The sequence below is a fragment of the Triplophysa dalaica genome, chromosome 9 (assembly GCF_015846415.1).
Source record: "Triplophysa dalaica isolate WHDGS20190420 chromosome 9, ASM1584641v1, whole genome shotgun sequence".
NCBI lineage: Eukaryota > Metazoa > Chordata > Actinopteri > Cypriniformes > Nemacheilidae > Triplophysa > Triplophysa dalaica.
Window position 1 is genome coordinate 22,800,207 of NC_079550.1, and position 26,904 is coordinate 22,827,110.

Genomic DNA, 26,904 nt, shown 5'->3' on the forward strand with positions numbered 1-26,904 from the left:
AGCATTGGCCTTAACCTCCAGTAGCATCATGATGACAGGCCACTCTACTAAGCCGCCTCCCTTCAGAAGACTTGAGTGCCCTTTTGCAGCATGGCAGGTTCTAGACACTGTGTTGCAGAATACATCTTGGCATTGCTGGGCTAACTCAGGCGATAGTTTGCTGAAGAATTCTTCTTGTACCTCAGTGTAGTTCCTTGTGCTTCCACCTCCCACCATGCTGCCTTTGCTCTTCCTCTGGGTTGTGCTGCCTCTGAATGTTTCAGCACTGGGACATAGGTAATAGTGGTGTTCTGCCCCCCGCCTGCCTTCACATTCAGGATTTCTACACAAAAAGGACGTTTTGCAGTGGTCATCATCATCATCATGAACCTCCAAACATTTCCCGCAGGCTCCCAGTTTCCTTACAGCATCCTTCTTCTCTGGGAGTCTGAGCGCGCGGAACTTTCTGCAGAAGTAGAGTTTTCTCTTATGCTTGATGTCGCCACAAACGACACATCCGTAAAGATGGCTGCTTGACTGGTTTAAGGCCCTGGTTCTGGCTTGCCTTTGCTCAGCCCGGATTTCTTTTCTTGGTGGGTCTTCATCCCTCAATTGGTCCAGCTGCTCATAGATGCTTTCTTGACCCTTGAGGAAAGCTAGAAGACCATCAAAGCGCTTGTCTGGATCAGCACTGCCCTTTTCAGCTACACAAAGTAGCCACTCTTTCTTCAGTGCATCAGGGAGTTTGCTTTCAATGGACCTAGTCACCAGAGGGTTCTTTAAAGCACCAGTGTTTCCAAGGTCACTCAGGTCTTCAAGAGCTTTCTCAACAGCTTGGATGAGCTCAACAATCTTCTTTGGCTGGTAGCTTTTGACAGCTGGAAGCCTCTGCAATTCCTCAACTATCTCAATGGCGATCACAGTTTGGCTTCCGAACCGATTCTCCAGCACACGAAAGATGTCGTCTGCTGTTTTATAAGTTGTCAAGCGAAGATCTCTCTTTATCCTTTCATCTAAACTATCAAGAAGCTGGAACTTTTTGACTTCTTTCGACCCAGTCGGTTCCCCTTGCACCTGAAGGGCCTCCCAGTCTCTTCTCCAGCAGTGAAAGTCACGCTTGATGCCAGTAAATTTAGGGAGGGAAGTTGGCTTCAGTCTAATGGCTGACGATGGGTAGCCTTTGGGAGCTGCAGTCAAATCCTTTTCAGCATCTTCTTCAGCTTTTGCTTGAATAAATTGTGCTTTTCTTGACATTAACTTTGGAATAGCCTGGTCAAGCTCTCGTATGCGCCACTGGAAGTCTTTCTGCTCAGCAGGAGGGGCCCAACACTTCCACTGCTTGTGCAGCTCTTTTGCCTTTTCAACCAGTCTTTCCAGGTAGTCGAACATAAAGTCGAAAGCCTCTTTGCCTCTGCTGAGTTCGAAGGATGCCAGACACTCTAAGTTACCCTCTGCAGCTTTTACCGCCATAGTCAGTTCCTCTTCTCCAAAGTTAGCCCAAAGTGTCTTTTGGACAAGATTTTCCACATCCTTCAGTTTGGTTTCACACTCACTTGCCGCTTTTCCAACATCGGCTTTTTGTTGCTCACTCAGCACAGGAACTGTAGCACCTTTATCCAACTCCACTTCTGCCATACACTGGGCCTCCACATCATCATTTGCCTCCATGACTTTGTTGGCCTCAATTGTAAGCCTTTTGAAACTGTCTCTGAGCTCCTCTTCAGGCAATATTGCATGCATCCTCACAACCTTGTTGGCCAGCCGGGAGAATTGCCGCTTCGCCGTTGTTCTGTTGGCTTTAAGCTGCTCCAGCGATTTTGAGTCGGACATCTTCTATTCCAGAAGCATGAAGTAAGGTGACGTTCTGTTTCTCACCAGGCTTCTGGGTTTCCAGGCCTGGCCGGTCGCGTCGGCCGGTTTTTCACTGTCAAGTTCCTTTGCTTTTGCAAAGTTATAGTGTGCAAAACTCCCCACTTGACAGGGCAGCTAATTTTCAGGAAGACTTTACAGGATTCCACTCATCACACTTTTGCTTTCTTTTCTTTATTTAGAAGATTGATGCAATATGAATATCCAGTTGAAAAACCTTTAAACATGAATAAATACCATTTTAAACAATGAAACAAAAATAAATACATTCTATGAAACACATGAGTATTAAATTCTCAATACCCAGAAATAATTTAAATATGGCACACATCTGCAATACTTTCACAGTATGGAATTTGGCTCAACCTCGTGATTTACTATGCAATAACTTAGCAGCTTTTAAGACACATCTAAATACATAACATTTGCATTTCAATCAGCTCACATGATTTTAAAAGACATTAGATTTAACTGCATTTACCTACAATGACTTGCAACCAATGGACAACAACAATAATGCCCAGTTACATCCAAGAATAGAAAGGAGCTCACCGGCTGCGTCTTCCTTGAAAGCTTTGTTTTGCTCCAACAGTCTTAGGTTTTCAGTCTAAACGTCCAGATCTCCTTCACCTCTCATGCTGCTTGCTCCCACTACTGCTTTGTAGAGAGTTTGTGTGTGCGTGACTCCAACCCCAAAATGATTAGTAAATCACCTTCACCTGGTGCACTCAGCCTAGTGTATCAAGGCTGGAGGGGCGTGGCCCACAGTTCAGCTCAACAATAATTGATGCGTTTCTTATCGTGTAATCTGACTCCGAATGAATACCTGGCAACTCCAGGAACAGCCCGTTATCTAAAGTGTGGAGAACGACTCTGACAGACAGATACAGTACAGAGAGGAACGCAGGAGCTCAGCTCAACTAAAGAGGAGAAATTAGCGGTGGTATTAGACACAGTGCATCCGAATGATGTTTTTACCAATGTTTCGTCAGGTGAATGTCACGTTGCACGATGAAAGAAATCACTCATGACATGAGTGTACAACACTTGATTCTTCCGGCTGCCAAATATCACGTTTGAGCAGCGCTATACGCAGTCTAGAACAACTAAAACATTGACGTGCTTGTACACATTATATATTATGCAGTAAATGTAACCCTCCTTATTTCTTAAGCAAGTTTCTGAATTTCTCTATTTGTAAAGGGACACTCCACCCAAAAATTAAAATTCTGTTATGAGTTACTCTAGTTGTTTCAAAACTGTATACAATTATTTGTCCGGTTGAACACAAAGATATTTGGTAGAATGTTAGCTGCTGAAAATTCTTTGGCATCATTGACTAACATAGCAGAAAAAAAATAAGTATTTTGTGTTCAACAGAACAAAACGATATATACAATACCCAGGAAACCATTCAGATAAAAAAATATGGCAATAGAAACGTTTTTAGGGAGTTGTTAACTTTGATTCGACACAGGGAAAAAATTGGGCTAGTTTTCATTCCTTTTGGGCGGGTTTTGAGGGGTTATCGGCATATAATTAAATATTTCTTGGACCTGGCAACCCTGGTACATACACACACACAATAGTGGGCCACCGATTACTTGGTAGTCAGAATGGTGGTCCCTGGCACAGAACCAGTTGAAAACCCCTGACCTAGGACATGCTGAAGGGACTTTGTCTCCCGGCTGGCCTGGGAACGCCTCGGTGTCCCCCCGGAAGAGCTGGAGGAAGTGTCTAGGGAGAGGGAAGTCTGAGCATCCCTGCTTAGACTGCTGTCCCCATGACCCGGCCACGGATAAGCGGAAGAAGATGGATGGATGGATGGATGGATGGATGGATGGATGGAAATGTTTTGACAATCACAATACACTTATAATGTAAGGTTTTGTGTTTGTGTTTTTATGACATTCCTGCATCTCAAATACTCCACAACCAACCCATGAACATGAATATAGAAGATGATGAACTAAGAATCAGTACATGTGTGACTATCAGAGAGATGATCTTACTTCAGTGTCTCCAGTTTACAGTGAGGATTCTCCAGTACAGTAGAGATCAGCTTCACTCCTGAATCTCCTACATTATTATCAGACAGATCCAGATGTCTCAGGTGTGAGGGGTTTGATCTCAGAGCTGAAGTCAGAGCAACACAACCTTCTTCTGTGATCTTACACTTCATCAACCTGTAGAGAACAATAACACACACTTCAGTCTCTCACTTCAGACACACAGATGTTTGTGTTGAGAGAAGCGTTTAATTACAAAGAATAAAACTAAAAATGTAAATTAAGATTCATTTTTTCTAAAAAACTATAAAACAAACTTTGGATTAATTTAGGTAAACAAAATCTAAAGTATTGACAGTCTAAAACAAGTTTCTCACAGTAGTGTAAGTAATACAGTCCAGTAGATTATCATTAATGTAAAGAGGGTTCTGGGGGGTAATATATAAATATATCAGTGTCATTGTTTTCTTGTAAGGCATGTTTGTAAAAACGTCTTTAATGTCTTTATTTAACTCTTGTTTAATCTAATCTCTGTCTGAGAAAATGTCTGATAGTGTTTGATGAACTTGATATTTGATGATAGAAAGTGAAGTTTCTACACAGAGTGAGGATCAGTGTCATTTCACTTAAAGCTTCATCACTTAAAGCAAACTTCATCCTCGTGTCTTTTCATTTCATCCTTCTCTTGAATCCTAAAGCCTGATACAGACTGTGTGATTTCAGTCCTCTCATAAGATCATGACAGATCACACTGTGTGACATGGATCTTATAAACTTCAGGAGCACATGTATGATGATGACACCTACTGAATCATAGACTACAACACAAGGTTATAAACAAACACAAGATCAATCACACTTTGGCAGTCGTGCTTTTCATGTGTGTTAACAAAAGAAGAAGAGATCAATATGAGAGAGGATTCATGACTGTGTGCTTCTCTTCTCTACCCTCTCAACTGTCATAAGCTGTATTTTAATAAATCATAAAACAGTCAAATACACAATAAATCTGTTATTATTTACTTATTTATCTTTTCTGTTATTACTGAAATAGTGAGTGAACGTGACCAGTTAAACTACATGTTAACCAGCAGTGACTGAACTGATCAAATGTGTATCAGACTGTGTGTGTTTATAGATGAGCTGTGTTCATGTTCAGATGTCCAGACACTCATAAATGTTTGAAATGAAAAAGACTCAAACAAGGACAGTAAGTGATGAGTTGTTGAAACACAGTTGTGTATGTACACATGTCATTGACGTGTCAGTGCGGTCTGAAGTGAATGTGCTGCTTCTTCCTGTCGCCCACTGAACACAGTAATGTGCTCCTGCTCTTGTGTTTAACATTTATACAAACTCACCACATTTATCACTACATGCTTTTATAATAAGACACTAAATCTACAAACAAAGTCACTAAGTTGACAACAATGACTAGACGTCCTTCAAGACTGAAATAATAGATGTTTCTACGATTTATTTATAATTTGAAAGAGGATGAAATAAAACGTTTTATTAAATCTTACGTCAGTGTCTCCAGTTTACAGTGAGGATTCTCCAGTGCAGTAGAGATCAGCTTCACTCCTGAATCTCCTACATTATTATCAGACAGATCCAGATGTCTCAGGTGTGAGGGGTTTGATCTCAGAGCTGAAGTCAGAGCAACACAACCTTCATCTGTGATCTCACACCAACTCAACCTGTAGAGAACAATAACACACACTTCAGTCTCTCACTTCAGCAGAATGTCATGAATGAAACACATATTACACTGAATAACATTCATCATCATGTTAAATCTTCACCTCATCATTAAAATGCTGTTCTCACGCTCTCACACCACACATCTGTTTTCTTACACAGTACTGTAGGCACCATTGTTTCTATAGTGTGTCATCAATTGTGTGTAATAATTGTGTAAAAGCTGAAGTGTATTTAATGCTGCAAACATTTGATAACGTCTCAGTGGTCTAACAGCGCTCCTCAATGTCAAAAAAAGTGAGGTGACTAAGAATCTGGATTTCGTCTGTGTCCTCTACAATGTCTAATACAACATTGCATCTGTGACTAATACAATATTCATATATCATATGCATTCATTCATTTAGGATTAGCTTCTATTCCTGTAATATGTGCCTTACGGTCCTGTTTGTGTAACCTCGTTGAGAGTTGTATCATGTCTTATGCTGTCTTATGCTGATATAAGTATCTGTTGGTCTCCATCTCAAGGTTCTTAATGATGTCAAGGGAAAATTGTTTTGATACTGTAATATTGAGTACTTCTATTGAATACGTACTTTGTGATATCATATCTGATTGTTCGCAGGAGGAATAAGACTAAACAGAAGGTCTGGTAATTTTCCACTCTGGTGATTTTCCATGACAAATGTTACCTCCTGTTTCGAGCATATAAATATGGGTCCTTAACACAATAAACTTTGGATTGAACTGCACTTCTGTGTCTGTGTCATTCTTGGTCTCCAGGATCCTGAAACTCTGTGTGTCATGATTCCACCTCACCTTGTCAGGTATTTCTTGGTCTAGAGGTAGAATCATACAGGATCCTTTGTTTCATGTGGGAGAGAGACTATTTTGGCACCTATCTGTCACCATACTCTCTCTCTCCGGTTTGCGTCATCGTTCCTGCCCTCCTGTCTCCTAGTTTGTGTTAATTAGTTTATCCCTTGCACCTGTTCCCTTTTGATTTGTTTCCCTTTAAAACATCCTCGTGTTGACTGTCCTGTGCTGGTTCATTGTACGTTCCATTGAGTTTGATGTCGCTACATTGGTCCTTGGTCCTTGGTCCTTGGTCCTTGGTCCTTGGTCCTTGGTCCTTGGTCCTTGGTCCTTGGTCCTTGGTCCTTGGTCCTTGGTCCTTGGTCCTTGGTCCTGATTGTGGATGCCTAGTCTTGCCTTGTTCCTGTTTTCCCTGTCTAGTGAGTGTTAGTTTAGTGATGTTCAAGGGTTTTTGTTTCCTTAGTTTAGTCAGTCCTTGTTCTTGTTTTTGTTTATATATATATTATCCTGTCTTGTTTTCCCCCTTTGAAATTGAGTTTTTTCTGGTGGTTGTTTGGGTACGTTAAGTGCTTTTCACATTAAGCATTTTACAAAGTCTCAGTAAACTGTGTGGCTTTTAAAGTTTGTTTATTGGTTGTGTTTAATCTATTCAAATAAAAATGTATACTTGTATATCCTTAAATACATCATTTAACAATAAAATCGAGAAGCGCAACTTTTTTTCTTTGTCTGTTTCTTTATTTCTGTGGTGTTTTTCTTTATGGCAAGATTTCTCACATCTGATCTGTGCTCAACATTTAAAGAGGTTCTATTGGATGACTAAAACGAACATTATTGTATAATTGGTGGAACAAAGTGTGTTTACACGGTTTATGATAAAAAAACACATTATTTTCACACACGCTGTGCATTACTGTTGCTTCTCTTTACCCCACTTTTCTGAAGCGCCTCGATTTTTAACAAAACTCATCTTTGTGAAAGTGATGTGTACTCTGATTGGCCAGCAACCCAGTGAGTTGTGATTGGCTGAATATTTGGGCGATACTTTGACGCTCGTAAATATAAAACAATTTATGCATTTGTGGTCATACGACCAACAAAAAGCTTTCGTTTGAATAGTCCGTTACAAACAAATAATAAAACACATGACGTAGCAACAACACTACAGCGTGAACACACACACCTTCTTTCTGTGCGTAAACATTTTGGCCTTTTTTCTTCAACGCTTCTCACAAACTGACATACACATGTGGGAGTGTGTTTAAAAGAGACGTTTTAGGAAGGTTTGGATGAGCCTCCGCTTTTAAATTAAACATCTGTTTTGGTTTAAGACTTTCATTCGTGCAATTTTATTGTCTAATATAAGCATGAACACACCAAAGATACAGGAAAACAAGAAATTGCATCATATGATTTTAGTTATCAAATGTTTTGACAATCATAATACACCTATAATGTAAAGTTTTGTGTTTGTGTTTTTATGACATTCCTGCATCTCAAATACTCCCCAACCAACCCATGAACATGAATATAGCAGATGATGAACTAAGAAACAGTACATGTGTGACTATCAGAGAGATGATCTTACTTCAGTGTCTCCAGTTTACAGTGAAGATTCTCCAGTACAGTAGAGATCAGCTTCACTCCTGAATCTCCTACATTATTACCAAACAGATCCAGATGTCTCAGGTGTGAGGGGTTTGATCTCAGAGCTGAAGTCAGAGCAACACAACCTTCATCTGTGATCTCACACCTCCAAAACCTGTAGAGAACAATAACACACAGTTCATTCTCTCACTTCAGACACACAGATGTTTGTGTTGAGTGAAGCGTTTAATTATAAAGAATAAAACTTAAAATGTAAATTAAGATATATTTTTTTCTAAAAAACTATGAAACAAATTTTGGATTAATTTAAGTAAAAAAAATCTAAAGTATCGACAGTATAAAACAAGTTTCTCACAGTAGTGTACGTAATACAGTCCAGTAGATTATCATTAATGTAAAGAGGGTTCTGGGGGGTAATATATAAATATATCAGTGTCATTGTTTTCTTGTAAGGCATGTTCGTAAAAACGTCTTTAATGTCTTTATTTAACTCTTGTTTAATCTAATCTCTGTCTGAGAAAATGTCTGATAGTGTTTGATGAACTTGATATTTGATGATAGAAAATGAAGTTTCTACACAGAGTGAGGATCAGTGTCATTTCACTTAAAGCTTCATCACTTAAAGCAAACTTCATCCTCGTGTCTTTTCATTTCATCCTTCTCCTGAATCCTAAAGCCTGATACAGACTGTGTGATTTCAGTCCTCTTATAAGATCATGACAGATCACACTGTGTGACATGGATCTTATAAACTTCAGGAGCACATGTATGATGATGACACCTACTGAATCATAGACTACAACACAAGGTTATAAACAAACACAAGATCAATCACACTTTGGCAGTCGTGCTTTTCATGTGTGTTAACAAAAGAAGAAGAGATCAATATGAGAGAGGAGTCATGACTGTGTGCTTCTCTTCTCTACTCTCTCAACTGTCATAAGATGTATTTTAATAAATCATAAAACAGTCAAATACACAATAAATCTGTTATTATTTACTTATTTGTCTTTTCTGTTAATAGTGAAATAGTGAGTGAACGTGAGCAGTTAAACTACATGTTAACCAGCAGTGACTGAACTGATCAAATGTGTATCAGACTGTGTGTGTTTATAGATGAGCTGTGTTCATGTTCAGATGTCCAGACACTCATAAATGTTTGAAATGAAAATGACTCAAACAAGGACAGTAAGTGATGAGTTGTTGAAACACAGTTGTGTATGTACACATGTCATTGACGTGTCAGTGCGGTCTGAAGTGAATGTGCTGCTTCTTCCTGTCACTCACTGAACACAGTAATGTGCTCCTGCTCTTGTGTTTAACATTTATACAAACTCACCACATTTATAACTACATGCTTTTATAATAAGACACTTAATCTACAAACAAAGTCACTAAGTTGACAACAATGACTAGTAAAGTAACTAAATAAGATTTATTTATAATTTGAAAGAGGATGAAATAAAATGTTTTATTAAATCTTACGTTAGTGTCTCCAGTTCACAGTGAGGATTCTCCAGTACAGTAGAGATCAGCTTCACTCCTGAATCTTCTACATTATTATCACACAGATCCAGATGTCTCAGGTGTGAGGGGTTTGATCTCAGAGCTGAAGTCAGAGCAACACAACCTTCATCTGTGATCTTACACTCTCTCAACCTGTAGAGAACAATAACACACACTTCAGTCTCTCACTTCAGCAGAATGTCATTATTAAATAAAAATAATGACTATATAAAATAATGTTTTATAAAATGACATCACTAAGATTTACATTTTCATTTGTTCAGAATAAAGTGTCAGAATTTATTACTTGTTCAGATGATTTTTTCAGAACATATGTGTTGTATGATGCACTTCTTACTGTCACATTAATGTACAATAACAGATCGGCTTGAATGTTAAAGTTGTGCTCAGAATCTTTAAAGATCAACACAAACACTCTCATACAGTCTGTTTTGTTGGTCTGTTGGGTCAGATTGTGTTTTTATCACAAGTCAACTGCTCCAGAGTTCATGATCAAGAATGACGAGACACTTTATTTTGGTGTTTTTTTGCTGCGTGACCGAGTGTGATTGTCAGGTTTGACAAATGTTCCTCAGTTATGTCATCATTAAATAAACATTGAAACACACAAGAGTACCTGACACAATGTTTTTAATAATGAATAGAGGAGAAAACCTGTTCATACAAAAAACCAGCAAAGAGGAGCTTGTGTCTGATCAGATCACTTCATAACTTTTATGTCCCATAAATTCTGCTTTGTTTTAAAAACACTTGATGTTTTCTGCTACTGTAAGAATCAGTACATGTGTGACTATCAGAGAGATGATCTTTTGAACTGACAGTATTCATCATGAAAACACTAAACAACTCCTCCAGTAACATCACTCGCTGTCTGCTGTGTGTTCACACGCACGAGCACCGCTGCACCCCGAGAGACACGAGCTGACAGAGACACAGAGATCGGAATAAAATAAACGAGCGGAGGAAAGATACATGCCGAAGACAGAGAAATCCGCGCGACCAAAGTCATCCAAGGTGTTGGAGCATTTCACACTAAATTAACAGTAAAAGTGTGTTAACTGCAAAATATGCAAACGCGACATGTAATGGCGCGGGAGCATCACGGCAATGATCCAGCACCTGAAACTCAAACATGTTGTGATGAGAAGGAAGGGAGTTCAACAGCAGGTTAAGTAGCTACAGAATCCTACTTTTGTTCCGTTTTGAAGTGAGGAACGTAATGTCCCTGGTGCGGATGTTTACTCGTTATCGAGATTGACAAGCATGACAAATTAGCGTTAGCTCGCTAATAACAGTAGTAAAGCAAGGGTGGTTATTTTGAACTGCATTGCAAGACTAAATACACGTTTGTATTCACTCGCCTTCTTTGGACCATTCATTTATCAATCTGTTGTCATGTATAGAGCTACACTACAAAAAATGCTTTTCTTAGTAATTTTGTCTCGTTTCCAATCCAAATATCTAAAGAATCTTAAATCAAGATTACTGGACAAGAAAAGTTGCATTAGAAATGAAGTGATGCTTAAAACTTCTGTTTGAGATTATATCTAATTAAGATGATTTTTCTTGACCCCATGATCTGACCCAGTCTCTATCATCTCTATCTGGCGCTTGTCAAAGTCACTCAGATATTTTCACGCCTGATTTTTCTGCTTCAACACATGAACTTCAAGCACTGACTGATCACTTGATGTCGAGCCAAACAACTGAATTTAATGGAGTGTTTACAGTATTATTTATTTATGTTTTAAAAGTACACACTGATAAACATGAATGAATGTTGTGTGATCAGTGTGTGTGACTATCAGAGAGATGATCTTACTTCAGTGTCTCCAGTTTACAGTGAGGATTCTCCAGTACAGTAGAGATCAGCTTCACTCCTGAATCTCCTACATTATTATCAGACAGATCCAGATGTCTCAGGTGTGAGGGGTTTGATCTCAGAGCTGAAGTCAGAGCAACACAACCTTCATCTGTGATCTTACACTGACTCAAACTGTAGAGATAAATAACAAACATTGCTGCTAAACATGAAATAAAAAAGAGAAAATTTAACAATAATAAAATAGACTAATCAGTTCTCATTGTGTCTTTACTCATATAAACACATGTGAGTGTAATAAGTGTAATATTGTTGTTGTGTTTGTTGTTAAACGCAGATGTTTGATGTTGAAGCTCATGAACATCAGATTGATGAAGAACACTGAAGAGTTTTGAGTTCTTGTTGAAGAACATCACAGTGCTTTAGAGAAACTCCACACAAACAAAACAAAACCTTTGATAACACAAACACTAGATCAACACCATCAAACTGTGATGTGACATCTTTACACTTATCTGATTATAATTCACACATCAGATACACTGAATAATACACATCAACTCTGTGAACTGATAACCAAGCTGTGTTTCCATAACTTCATGTGTCTAATGGATGCTCTGTAGTGTTTATATAGTAACTGTCTATGTGTGACATGAAAGCTTAATTTCATTTTGATCTCAAGGTTTTCAGGTAATTGTTTGATTTTGTCAGATTAATTATAAATTTGTTTACTGTTGCTTAAAGATTTAGTTTTGAGTTTAAGGTTTCTAGAAAGTGAGTGATGGTTACAAGAAATAAAACAGTAACAGTGAAGTGATTGTTGTTAGTTTTACTTACTTCAGTTTTCTGTATTCTTTAATCACAGGCATCAGTTTCACAAGAACTTCATCTGCTTTATTTTGACCTCCAATAAATTTCTTCAGATCAAGTTCATCCAAATGCTGTTCAGACATTAACAACACAAAAACTAAAGCTGACCACTGTGAAGAGGAGAGTTTGGATTTTCCGACTGATTCAGATTTCACATAATGTTGAATCTCCTGCAGCAGTGAATCATCACCCAGTTCATTCAGACAGTGAATCAGATTGATGGATTTCTCTGGAGACAGATTCTCACTGATCTTCTGTTTAATGTACTCAACAGTTTTCTCTTTCTTGTAGGAGCATCTTCTCATGTGTGTCAGTAGATCCTGTAAGAGAATCTGATTGGACTCCAGTGAGAGACCCAGAAGAAAACGCAGGAAAAGATCCAGATGTCCATTCTGACTCTTTAAAGCTTCATCTACAGCTCTGTGATGAAACTCACATAGTAAAACTGGTGATTTAAATATGTCCAGAATTGTAGAAAACCAACCTAATATTTCAGGTTTTCTTTGTTTAACTGTCACTTCAGGACCTTGTGCAAACACATTTCTCTTGTTGTTTCTGATGGAGATGTGAGCATAAAGAGCTGCAAGATGTTCCTGAATGCTCAGATGAACAAAGCAGTAAACTTTCCCCTGATACAAGCCAAACTCCTCTCTGAAGATCTGAGTGCACAATCCTGAGTACACTGATGCTTCTGCTACATCAATGCCACACTCTCTCAGGTCCTCATCATAGAAGATCAGGTTCCCTTTCACAAGCTGCTCAAAAGCCAGTTTGGCCAGTTTGAAGATCATGTCTTCATCATTCTTCACTTTCTTCTCATAGTCCTTCTGATGTTTGATGTTTGTCTGAATGATCAGGAAGTGAGTGTACATTTGAGTGAGAGTCTTGGGGATCTCTCCTTCACTCTCTGCTTCACTCAACATTCTCTCTAGAACAGTGGCTGAAATCCAGCAGAACACTGGGATGTGACACATGATGTAGAGGCTCCTGGATGACTTCAGGTGTGAGATGATTCTGTTGTTCAGACTCTCATCACTGATTCTCTTGCTGAAGTATTCCTCCTTCTGTTTGTCAGTGAAGCCTCGTACCTCTGTGACTCGATCAACACACTCAGAGGGGATGAGATCAGCTGCTGCTGGTCTGGAGGTGATCCAGATGAGAGCAGAGGGAAGCAGATTCCCCTTCATGAGGTTTGTCAGCATCACGTCCACTGAGGCTGATTCACTGACATCACACAACCTCACACTGCTGTGAAAATCCAGAGACACACGACACTCATCCAAACCATCAAAGATGAACAACACTTTATATTCACCGCTGGAGATTTCCATTTCTTTTGTCTCTGGGAAGAAAAGATGAAGAAGATGTAAAAGACTGAGTGTTTGGTTCTTCATCAGATTGATCTCTCTGAAAGGAAGTGGAAATATGAGGTGGACGTCCTGATTCTCTTTCCCTTCAGCCCAGTCCAGAATGAACTTCTGCACAGAGACTGTTTTTCCAATGCCAGCGACTCCCTTTGTCAGCACACTTCTGATGGGTTTGTCTTGTGCAGGTAAAGCTTTAAAGATGTCATTGCATTTGATTGGTGTGTCCTCTGTTGCTGTTCTCCTGGATTGTGTCTCAATCTGTCTCACCTCATGTTCATTACTGATCTCTCCACTTTCACTCTCTGTGATGTAGAGCTCTGTGTAGATCTCATTCAGCAGTGTTGGGTTTCTCTCATCTGATGTTCCTTCACACAAACACTCAAATTTCTTCCTCAGGTTTGATCTGAATGTGTTGAGGACTTCAGGAAGATGACGACAATAACTGTACACAGATGATCACGGATATTAAAGGAGTGTAGATCTATAATGACCTTAATAAATTATATTTATTCATAATGCATGAAGTATTTTTATTGACTGAAGTGTATATAGTCATTTCAGAACTCTAAAGAAATGTATTCTCATAAAGTAAAAAGTGAGAAACACTTTAATTTTACCTGGAACTATGAGAGTCTCTTTCATCTGACTGTAGATCACTTATAGTCTGATCACTCACAGACACTCTGATCTGATCTGATGAGTATGATCCAGACAACATTAATGACCTAAAACAGAGAATAAAGCCAATCATACATTGTCAGACTGTCTGATGTTAATTCATTAGATTTATTTTATAGCACATATTTATACATATCTGTTGTACCTGTGATCAGGTGATGTGTCTTTAAATTTCAGTGGTTCCATCAAAGACTGATCACTCTTCATAGACACACAACTGATCTTAGGTGAGTCTGATCTCTTCTGATGAGCTGATCTGTAACAATGAACAGTAGATGTGTGATAACCAACAAAGTCCCAACCAATCATATGTATAATCTTTATTAGTCTTATTAATGTAGAGGCAAGACAAGTGAAGATTTCACACAATGATCATTTAGTAATGGATAATGTACAACAGCAGGTTGTTATCACAGAAATAAGCTCTGATAGTGTGATCAGGACTGTATGAAGGGGGTTATTTCGAGATAACAGCCGGCTGCTTGTACATTATCACGCTTATTACACGGCTACAGGCCACATGAAAAAAAACTTGACAAAAAATATGAATTTTGTCATACTCTGTCTTGGTTGGTTTGTTGTTATCTATAATTTTTGTTCTTTTGGGCTCCACATGCTCTTTATCACACATGTGCCTCATTACCCTGTGACTCTCAGTCTGTTTTACTTTCATTACTACGTCATTGATTATTTCCCATACCTGTTACTCATCTCTGTTTTCCTATGTATTCCCCTCTTCTCATTTCACTTGTTATGGAATGATTTAAATCTGTATTATTGGATGAACTGATATCTCATGTTATGACCTCTCCATGCATATTCTGGATTTACCATAAAGCACTTAATTCAGTGTCTTGTTACGGTGAGGCCGAATCGAGAGAGAACTGGCTTGGATCTTGGTTTGTTCGGCTAAATTTCTCTCTGCCCACCACATTTGCTGTTACTGGTGCTCGCACAACCAGTCCTCATTTGGATTATCTTTCTGTTCTACTATTGTCCCAGGAGTTCCCGCCACTTTTTGGTTTCTGGTTGATTTTTACACCATGTGCTAAATAAACTCTCACTTCTGAAACTCCTGCGATTCAGTCCTTCTATTCCTTAACAAATTTGAAATATTTTATCAGCTCATTTTTACTTAATGCAGACCATCGGCGAGGAAAAGCCCTTTCGGTTTTAAAGTAAGAAACAACGTTCAAATGTCACGAACAGGCAGCTGGTTTAATCATTTGTAAATATAATTTCATATTTGTTATTGAAAGACATATTTATAATTAATATCTTAAATATCTTAAACTGCTCCTCTCAAAATGATTTGCAGCATCTGGGTTACTAATGGGCGATACTAATTAGATCTCATTAATTATTCACACATAAAACACAATGTACACTTGCATAAAACCTAATTCACATGCACAAATTATATATATACATTCACAAAAAAAAGGAAGGATCTAAAAAGGAAGTAAAAACTACTTTTATTGCATATTGTACAATAGTCCTACCTCTGATCAGGTGATGTATCTTCACCCTTAAATGTCAGTGGTTTCCCCATAGACGCATCACTCTTCATAGACACGCAACTGATCTCACATGAGTCTGATCTCTTCTGTTCTGATCTGAAATAAAACATTGAACATTGTTCTGTGTGTGAATCACAGCTTTGATATTGAAATCATGTTTTTATCAATGCTTCATGTAACTTTACATATAGTATAACATATAACTTAATTATGAATTGACATTAAAAACGTAAATTATACATAAAACCATTTTAAACATAAACTTAAATAATAATACCTGAATCCTGGAGTATAATCTCCATCTCTGAATGTTTGTGAATCATCCATAAATCACATCAATCTGAACTCCACTCATGAATCTTAACAGATCAACACATTATTGTCATTCTGGGTCGATAAGAAAATGTCTGTAAATCAAAAGTCTGTAAACAGTCTCTGCACTGCTTTTGACTAAATCCACTCTGTCATTGAGCTTTAAATACTTTACATGCTTTAACACTAAAACATTGCACAAAGAGATCAAATTAAAGCCAGAACCAACTAGCAAAACAAAAGAACAACATAAAAACGGTTTCAATATAAACATTATAAAATATTATTTTCATAGAAATATAATTTCAACAACTTTAGTGAACACGACGATGCAGAACACTTACCTCCATCAAAATGTTTCTAGTAACTTAAAGTGAACAGCAAGTCGGCTACACACTCGTGATTAAAATGTTAGGATAAGATTTCTGTTTTCAAGAAGTAAACTTCACTCAGGTGTAAAATAATCAAAAGCCACTCCTGTGATCAAGGTTCACTTGGCAAGTGTTTCGTCTAATTCTTTTCCATTGATTTGTATCATTTTGCTGTGCACATTATCAATATGAATACTGTTTTACTACTAACCTAACATTTATTTATTAACAGTAATTTCAAGGGTTTAATGTATGTTTATGTATATGGTCTGAGGGTTGTACCTGACAGATCCTGGTACTGTGTCATGATGGGCTGGACCAGCCTCTTTTGGTGCCCTAGGCAAGATTTAGGATTGCGCACCTCTTATATAATATAAATTAATAAATAAAAATGATTATAAAATAGGAAGATAATATAAATAGGAAGTAAATAAATAACTACAAATGTTTGTAAAAAAATGTTTCTAATTACCTTCTCATGGTTTGAAAATAATGTTGCAAATAAAATAAAATATATACTATTATATTTCTCAATAATAGTATTTGAATATTAGAGCTCATAAAACAAATATTTGATTGTGATTATTATTAAGATAAGGGTTAATGAGAAATAGTTTTTATACATTTTTTCAACCCCAAATTATGTGTTGGATTTTCTTAAATAAATGGCACATGCTATAGAGACACACACTTTCAGTTAACTTAGTTGAAATCAGTAAAATACATCGCAAATCAGAGTTACCAGTAGAGTGGTTCTGTAAGCAATTGTAACCTATAATTTGCACCTCTATATACCAACATTTTTTGTTTCCTACCTTTTCACATCTGATATGTTTTTGATTTATTTTCCCTTTCACCTGTGTATAAAAGTTTTGTATACACGGGTTTGTGTTTGCATAAGTGGCTGACATGCGTAACCGATCCTACCTAAACCTGCTCTGAACAAGGTCCAAACTTCTAACCAGAGAGAAGTACAAAATGGCAAGAACTCTTACCACACTGCCTCAGACAATAATAAGGTTTATTGACGTGAATTAAGTTATATGTTCCAGTTAATTACATACAGAGTCAACGCATAGAAATAAAAGCAGACGGGCTGCGGACGTGCGTAAATCGTGTCTTCTGTGCAATTTGAAATAATTCAACTCGGGCGAGAAATTGCCTTGAGGAAAATAACTAACTGTTCCCAAGAGTAATAAAGAGCAAGAAACATGATCGGTCTGAACACAACATAATGTAAATTGTAGTCTGGGAGTGAGATTAGCTGCACAGATCTCACTAGGTGACATAATTAATAACGCGTTAAGATGATGAATTATAAATAAAATCTTTACTCATTTTACTCTAGCATTTGCCTACTCCGCCTATGCCCAGGTCCGGATCTGGTGCCATGAGCTACACGACACACATCATCAGAAAAGAGAAGAGACCTGTGATGAAGAAGCAGCTGATGATGATCTCCAGACACTTCACTTAATCTACTACACTGACCTTCATGAGATTTAACGTTTGGGAATATCATTTCTTTATTATTATTCAACAATTGATGAAACACTTCGTGTGAAGTTTTGTCTCAAGTCTTCTTTCTTGTTAAGGTCAATGCCTTGAAGGTTTTGCTTTTTAATTTGCATATATTCAACATTTAAAAATGTTTATAGAACTGTGCATTTTAGTGGAGAGAAATCAGTAATTCACAATACATATAAAAATAAGTGACAAAATCACATTTTCTTTCTCTTTGTACCGCTTTTCTTTGCAGATGTAGCAGCGGTAAAACAAAAATGGAAGTAACAACATCTTTAGACGTAACATTCAGCCAATAGCAGCGTTGCAGATCAACGGTTCTTCTATTGATATATGCTGCCCACGACACCGATACGGTTGTGTGGTTGAACACCCTAGTGATGACGCAAGAGTTGAACTACTGAAGCTGAGATGGTCATTCTTTGTGTTCTTTTTGAAGAATTTTCGGAGTCTGATGAAATGGGTATAAATATGTGTTGAATACTGCAAAAAAATCTCTTCCAATATCTTCAATTGGTGTGTAAAGCGAGCTGCAGCAGACACGACCTTAGTTGGACCCATTGTGCGATCTGTCTCTTTAATACCGTGTGGGTTATACGTGTTGCTGCTGATTGGCTGACATTCTTGACACACCCAACAAACAAGAGAAAACACATCTCAAACCCTGTCCCACACCGTTGCAAACTGTTTCCAGGAAACATGTCGTTCAACCCAGAAACTGTTGCAAAAAGTTATGCACCGGGTTGAGCTTGAACATGCCAAAGAGAAACGAGAAAACAAGAAACACCTGGGGAACTAATTTGCACGAAAAACTACGAAGGACTACAAAACACATGACACAAACAGGAAGTCACTGAAAAGTAAAAAGTAACAGGATAACACAGAACATCTTGCAGGGTGTTTTTTTTTAAATAAAATTTATATATAACCTGAATATATAACAAATACCATATGACAAGGTAATGCCGGATGTTTTCAAAACATGAGGGCGCAAAGTTAGTAGATGAAGTGACAGATTCTTTGACAGTCTTTAAAAAGTATTTTTTCAACATCGGGGCCTTTTTTGATCATACATTCTTTAGCTATATATGGCTCATATATTTTTGTATTTGGAATAATATCTGTGACATATACTGTATTTTAAACATGCCTCAGTAAACTTTACATGAACATCCTATTCTTTAATATAAACAATATTATAAAATGAAAAATCTTTTTAAGGAATTGAGCCACTCTTAATATAATTAAAATATTACTATTTATTTTAAAGTGTTATTCATACAACAGTAAATATGTCAATCTTAAAGAGATCTTACTTCAGTTTCTCTAGTGTACAGTGAGGATTATCCGGTCCAGAGAGAGCTGCTTCATTTGTGAATCATGAAGTGTATTTGTGTTGTTCTGCTCTTTCAGACGAGAGTCATGTGAGTTGACGGTAGACGCCAGAGTTGCAAAATACGAAACAAATGTGGTTATAAAGCTTCCTTAAACAATAAGAGAAAACACCTTAAAATGAAGAACTATAATCTGCATATCTTCCTATATTTCTATATCCATTTTGACCAAAAAACAGAACCAAAAGAAGTTTGTTTTTATTTAGTGAGTAATTACACAAAATATTTCTCTGTTTTGCTTTTTCTAAAACACAAAAAATGCCCCTAAATACGAATACTTTACGTATTAATTACCGGAAACTCAGCTGTATTTTATCCTAGAAATTTAAGCCAAACAGAAGCCGGGTGACGCATACATCCCAAAAAACGCAAGGCTTAAGGTAACGGAGGTGGAAGAGTCTGTTCAGGGTAGGGCGTGAGAAGGAGGGTTAAGGCCCTGAGGACGTGAGTGCTGCTATGTTAACAGTGAGAAGATGAAGATAAAGCTCCTGCTGAAGTGGTGGTCACTGAGACAGAGGAGAGCAGAGATGTGGGCTCTTGCAGGAGCAGGTTAGGCTGTGTTAATAGTGATAAGAGCTCCTGGTGGAGATATGCTTGCTGAGGATCACAGTTTGAGCAGCTTGTGTTTTATAAAGAAGTCGTGTCTCATTTTATAAGTCTTTTAATGAATATAACATGAGAATAAGAATACAATCACTCTCTGTGCAGCTCCTGCCTCACTTTAAACACCGCAGGGCGATGACATCATCCATCACAATGTGTCACTGTAGCCATCATCTGATGCTCATTTGGTGAACATCGCCCAACTCTGATCCACTGCTAACTTTTAAACCAACTACAGCCCTTCAACATTAAAGTTTTTGTGTCCCTTCAGTTAACATTCTGATGTGTCTACGTCTCCAGCTGACATTTTCTTCACAATCTGATGTTGTTTTATTTTAGGCTTAATTTGTATGTGTCGTTGCAGCACAGAGCAGCAGGAGTCACGTGATGAAAGTGAAACATCTCTTGTGGAATCATGATACCAGCTCAACATCCTCATGTCATTCAGCAATCGGCGATGGAGGATGACATCGTTTGTCGGCCCAAACCTACAACAGATTTGTGACGGCGGCTTGATAAACATGAGTAAAGAGGGCTGTAAAAATAAATCAGAATTGTATCTTGTTTTTATTTTAAAAATCTACAATATTGAAACATTTCTTTGAAATAAAACAATTGGAAGTGGAGGAATATCACATTGTTGACAAAAACACCCTTGTATTTAATCCAGTTCTGAGTCTTTGATGTCTGATGAGTTTTGAGAACACATGACATGTCATCCGAGTCCTTTCCTCCATACAGAATCTCTTCAGATCCTTCAAATGTTGGTGCTTGTTCATTCTACAACAACAAAATTGCTAAATCCTGGAGGGACTGATGAGGGTCTTGACAAAACAAGGAACTCTTCCTCCATCAGAGCAATTCAAGCTTCAAGTCACACTTTTTTGTGAGTGTATTGTGAGTAAAGAACAACAAGAAAACAAATGAATATGTAAAAAGTCCTTCAAGGGTTTTTTCTGTCGTAATTTATTTTAAACAGTATATTTCTTTCAATAAATTGATTCCCTTTTCTTTTTGAATTAATTTAGGTTTTACATAAGTAAATAGTGTGAATGTATTGGTAACTTAATATTACCTATCAAAAAATTGATTTTACTAAACTTCACAATAAATTGCCTTTGCAAAACTTTCCTTAAGTGTTTCTATCCAAAGTAAAAACAACGAGACCGTTGCTCATCACCTGCACAGGACCAGTGCCATTCGGATTTTTGTGGAGTTTTTGAGGTCTTTATACAACGTGCAACACATGTTAGTAACTATTTACATTTCATAAAGTTAGATTTTAGTCGAATGAGCACTTATTGCACTATAACATGTAAAAGCATCGCCCGGTATCAGACAGCAACGTTAAGTTTGTCAGTTTTTCAAGCGCCATGAGGCCTCACCGAAGCTCTTAACATTAATCTTAAACAGCTATCGCTAACGTAGGAGAGGTATATGTAAGATATATGTGAGATTAATGCTGTTTCTACTTAGTTTGAGATGGTGGTCTAGTGGGTTAAACCACTGAACTGGTAAATCAAAGGTTGCTGGTTTGATCCCAGCAGCCACCACCAGTGTGTCCTTGAGCAAGACACTTTACTCCATGTTACTCCAGGGGGATTGTCCCTGTAATAAGTGCACTGTAAATCGTTTTGGATAAAAGCGTCTGCCAAATGACTAAATGTAAATGTAGTTTGTGGACTTTTTAAATACAACACCGTTATTTATTAGTTTAAGGAATCTAATAACGTTAGCCTCGGTGAATGTGCATTATTCTGGCCTCTCGTCCATGTGTCGGGCAAAGGTCACGTTAACTGCTAACTTTAGTTTTGTAATCACTGTTGTCGTCGAGGCATGAGTGAAAAAAAAATAAGGACATAATGGCGTGTCTCTCTGCAACGTGTTATCATGAAAATGGGTCAATATGTATAACTGTGTTGCTCTCTCCTGCTTTGTGTTGTGAATAAGGGTAAAAAAAGGTTTTAGACTTAAAGTAGAAAGATAATACTGACAGCAACAGCACTGCGTGTTGGATTACATAAACATGAAAGGATGACATTTCTTTACACATCTTGAGTGTTTCAAATAAGAGTCTAACAATTGATGCATTACAGATAAATGAAGAATTCAGAAGGTGTGCTGCAGTTCACTAGAGTCAGCGTTCATGTCCCAGCTGGACAAGTTCACTCCAAAACTTCTGGACCTGTTTAGTGTGCAGAGTGGAGCAGTTGGTTAACGCATCAAGAACTGATAAAGGTGAGGAAAAAGTGGTATAAAAGTGTCATATATATATATTTATAAGCTCTGTTGAATAGGTAGACCCACACTGATAATGGCATTGTATGTTTGTAGTTATATTGCCTGAGAGATTCAGTTTTTCATTATTCACTTACCAACTATAGGATCCAAATATAGTTGAATGTGGTGAAGAAGAGAGACGTGACTCTAAGACGCCTCATTGAATACATGGGAGAGAGTGGGCAAGAGCTCATCTCTGACTACTACGTAAGTATTGTTTAAAAAACATAGTTTGACTTTTTTTGGAGAAAAGCACTTCTTCCTCAGATATCAATCTGATGTCTTTCTGAGTTTAGTACAGAGCTGGAGTTGGCGATTAGTTAGCTTGTCTTAGAACAAGTACTGTCATGTGTTGGAAATGTCTAGTCTGGCTCTGTCAAAAGTACAAAAACAACTTGTAACAAATCTCCATAAAATGGAAGGAAGGAGGCAGGAACCGGAAGACATTTTAAAACATTTAATAAAGTAATATAACAGCCGGCGGCCCCTCATGTACGACCGCCGGCGAAAAAACCATAAATAGAAATACAAACACAAGTTCGGGCCCGGTCCTCTCTCTTCAATGGTCCGGTCGCTCGTTCCTTTTATATGCTCCCAATCTCCTACGTGATTTGAGCCCGGTGTGCGCACAGCGGACGCTCATTCACAATTACTCACCGAACTCGAACCACGGTCTCGCCCCGCCTACTCTACTACACACCTACAAACACCTAAATGTGCAGCAACCAGGGTTCAAAATTAACCTTTTGCTCTTCCAGTGACTAGTAGACTTGGTTTGATAAACAATCTGTCATATTTGTCTAATGCAGCTTCACAAAAGTAAAATCCTTGTTTTACATTAATGCAGGAGTCATAATCATCTGATGATGTCACAGTAAAAGTGTCATTTTCAGATACTTCACCACATCTGTGTGTTACCAGCTGAGCCCCTCTCCCCTTTAAGGATTTAGGTCTTGGTGGTGACTTGTGTATGTGATGTAGTCGAGCAGGTTTATTGTGGGAAGTGAGTCTCTACTGAAAGTTGTACTTTGAAGTCAGTTCAACAGGCAGGTTTTCTTTGCAGCAGCTGGCTCGACCAAACTTAAATCCTTTTGTCAACTTTTAATGTGTGAATTTACTGAAGGCTTTCGTTGTTGTTGTTCTCCGTTTCCACTTATTGTTCTGTTTATATCTTATCCAGGGAAAAACGGAGAGCAGTGTCCATGAGGACTTGAAAATGCACAATATGCAGATATATTTCTGCAGTGAACCAGATGCAGTAGACATTATCATTGAGGGAATCCCAGTGCTTACTGATCTTGGAAATCTGAATTCGAATTAACTGTTTTATTTAATTGTGAAATGTTTTAAGAGTTTACAGTGTACTGTGTTGAATGTGTTTTTGTAAGGATTTATGTAAGATTATGCATTTTTATTTTGTTTTTTGTTTGTTTTCTTTGTCTCACCACTCTTGCATGGTGAGCAGTTTAACTGAGAACAACTTGGTAGTCAAACACAGACTTCTTCATTTCCTGGATAAGCATCCAGCTGCTGGGCTTTTGAAGAGCTTAACTCACTTCTGTTTAGTCAAATGCTGAGGTCAGAGACCCTTTATTTTATTTTAATGTCAAATGTTTAAGAATATGGCACAGATTGTACTTAAAATGTGTTCTTGTATTGGTTTGTTTTTATGTTTTTAATACATATGAAAAGGTACTGAACTGTGAACTTAAGTCAGGTCTGTTCTGTAAATTGCTCAGGTCAAAAGTCACTGTATTTTAATGTCAGTGTTAAGAATACACAGATATCACTTTGAAGGTCGCTGCACTTAAAGATGAGCTCAGAAGTTTCTGTCATTTTTAATGTTAAAATGTTTACAACATTAACATTCAAATTGATTAGAGAAACCAGTGTATTGTTTGTATATGGCAGCTGTTATAGAGAAATAAACATCAGAAACGAATACCTCTCTTTCCTTATTGTCATAGCAATGATAACTAATTATTTTAAGTGGATTGAAGAAATAATTTGTCTAAATTAATTAGAGTAAATGAATTAATTAAAAGCAAAAAAGTAAAGTTTTAATTTGAAAAGTTACTTATTTTAATTAAGTGTAATTTAGGTCAATGCTGCTATTTTTCACAATGGTTAAACTCAAATGTTTTGCTTTTTCTTGTAGACTCTACTTCATTTTTTAACATACTGTAAAATACATAATACTGATTTTTACCAACTTAAAATACCAAAAAGTTCACTAAACTTACAAAAAGCAGTTGGAAAATATTGCCTTCATTTTTTTGAGTTGAATCTAAGTAACAGTTTTTACAGTAATAATCCACTGCTAGCTGTGCAGGACTTTAACACGAGACAAAGAATCATCAGATGAAGTGGAGGGCTTTAAAATCCTTTAATCCACAGTTAGCCGTGTATTATCCCACTTAAAGCTTTTATTGATGTTTCAGAGCAGTTTTTCATCAGATGAGTAAATATAACATCAGTTCTGGATCTAGAGCTCTGAACACTTTAAATCTGACACAGAGATCTGACGACAGGACGATACTGTTTCAATTCTCACTGTCTGTGTGATCTCTCTCTAAACCGTGTTAACACATTACACCAAATACACACAATAATCATCTTTTAACAGGTCACGTGACACCTTCATAAAGTTAATTTAAACTTTATTATTAATAAGAAATATGATCAACAAGCCTGACTGAATTGTTTTTCAGGTCTATAGATGTAAACATGTTTTACTGTTGTTTGTTATACAGACTCTTCTGTCAACAACCGTGAGCAGGACGATGATCAGTGGCCGTCGAGGATGATGTGGCCGTAGAGGAGGGTTGAACTTTAGTTTTATGGTCTCATATCACTCTACAATGTGTAACAGACAATTTACGTAAAGCAATTTACACCCCAAAAATCTTGAGTACATTTTAAAAGTGTGAAATCAATGAAATTTACTGTTAAACTGTGTAAATGTAAAAGAAATACCCAAAATATAATTAGTTTATTAAATACATATCTTTTCATTAAATAAACTTAAACAACATATGTACATTTTAGAGAAATTAACTGTTGGATTTTTCATAAAAGTTTTAATATGTTCCACTAAAAAAGCAGCTAAACGATTTTAAAAGATTTAATAAAGTTAATATAACTGTTTATTTTTGTAATAAGACACGTGAAATATATAATATTATACCCCACTTGCGGTCTTGATCACTTGAGAGCGCGTGCACGCGACAGGAAGTAAGATCGCACGTGCGTCCAATGTCTTAAAAACGTCAAAGTGCACAAATACCAAACTATCTGACCTCTTCAGAGCGCTGTAGTAGATGATACTCGTAGAAGAAACTCTTTCATTTGGACACTAAATGTTATACAATTAATTGACATTAATACACATATAAATGAATTTACTTATTTCATGTAGTTAATTATCTTCAGATGAAGGGATAGTTCAGCCATAATAAAATGTCATCATGTATGTATTTGACTTTCTTCTGTGGAACACAAAAGGAGATACTTTGAGAAATGTGTCAATGGAAGTCAATGGTGTTCAGTGTTGTTTGGTTACAACATTCTTTAAAATATCTTTTGTGCTCTGCAAAGTCAGTCATACATGTTTAGAATGACATGAGAGGCAGTTAATAATGAAAGAATTATCTTTTTTGGTAAACTCCCTTTAAAACAACAGAAAATATATTGATATAGTTATATATATATCGATAAAAATAGTTGATATATAATAATACAATAGAAAAATATATAAATAAGAGGGAAAATGACATGTGATCAAAACGTATAAATAAACACACACACACACGTATCCTGAAAATCGACTTGGAAAAAAACGAATTTGAATTAAATAGAATCCAGAGGTCTGAATAAAAATACTGAAAACTTACACACTTATCAACTATTACAACTGAAATGTTAAGTTTATATTTATATTGTGATCAGATACAGATTTATATCCTATAGTTAATACTTCACTGAATCTATTTGTGTGATTAATGTCTTTTATCAAACGCTCTCATCATCACACGGTCTATGTCGCCCTCTGCTGGTGAAACACTGTAAACATCAGATCACAAACATCCTCACAGCAGGGGCCCGTTTCAGAAAGCAGGGTAAGTGCAAACTCAGAGTAAGTCAACCCCAGAAAACGGAATACTCAGGGTTTTTGGTTTCAGAACGCGAGGTATGTCAAACCCGCGACCGCAGAGTAAGTCAAGCCCATTTCAGAAGTCGAGGTATTTTATACTCCGAGAGAGTAACCAGAGTAACATACTCCGTGAACCTAACCTGGTCGGGAGCAGGTTTTATTCCGCAAACCTAGGGTTTGTTACAGTCTCCGCCCCCTTTTCGAAGCGCGAGCGGTGTTGAAATTGCATACGTCATTTGTTTATTGATTCGTGTTCCTAATCGCGCTCAATTTAGTCACACAGAACTTAAAATAGCATGTTCGTTTATTTAGGAACCCGTAGATGAGGAATCTGCATTAATTCGCAGAGAATTACATTTATGTCTGGAGAGAATTGTGAGGCCCCGTTTGGACGTTTTATCTTCACTTTTAAGGCCAGTTTAAGAAGGATATTTAACATTTCCCAATCAGTCATCCTACTAGCAAGACCATTTTATTTCTTTAAACTTTCCTGAATGAATG

At 37.2% G+C, this 26,904-nt stretch overlaps 1 protein-coding gene across 1 annotated transcript in view; it reads right to left on the reverse strand.

The window, feature by feature from the left end:
• The window catches only part of LOC130429240 (NACHT, LRR and PYD domains-containing protein 12-like), a 124,733-nt gene extending 105,370 nt beyond the window's left edge, over positions 1 to 19,363 (reverse strand). Inside the window, exons 1-11 of the mRNA XM_056757695.1 lie at positions 19,290 to 19,363; positions 16,044 to 16,125; positions 15,749 to 15,862; positions 14,392 to 14,502; positions 14,186 to 14,293; positions 12,169 to 14,010; positions 11,332 to 11,505; positions 9,468 to 9,641; positions 7,963 to 8,136; positions 5,384 to 5,557; positions 3,861 to 4,034 (exon numbers count right to left, since the gene is read on the reverse strand). Of these exons, the coding sequence (XP_056613673.1) occupies positions 3,861 to 4,034; positions 5,384 to 5,557; positions 7,963 to 8,136; positions 9,468 to 9,641; positions 11,332 to 11,505; positions 12,169 to 14,010; positions 14,186 to 14,293; positions 14,392 to 14,502; positions 15,749 to 15,862; positions 16,044 to 16,093 (3,095 nt within the window). The 5' untranslated portion in view covers positions 16,094 to 16,125; positions 19,290 to 19,363. The remainder of the gene's footprint in view (positions 1 to 3,860; positions 4,035 to 5,383; positions 5,558 to 7,962; positions 8,137 to 9,467; positions 9,642 to 11,331; positions 11,506 to 12,168; positions 14,011 to 14,185; positions 14,294 to 14,391; positions 14,503 to 15,748; positions 15,863 to 16,043; positions 16,126 to 19,289) is intronic.
• Between the last annotated feature and the right edge of the window lie 7,541 nt (positions 19,364 to 26,904).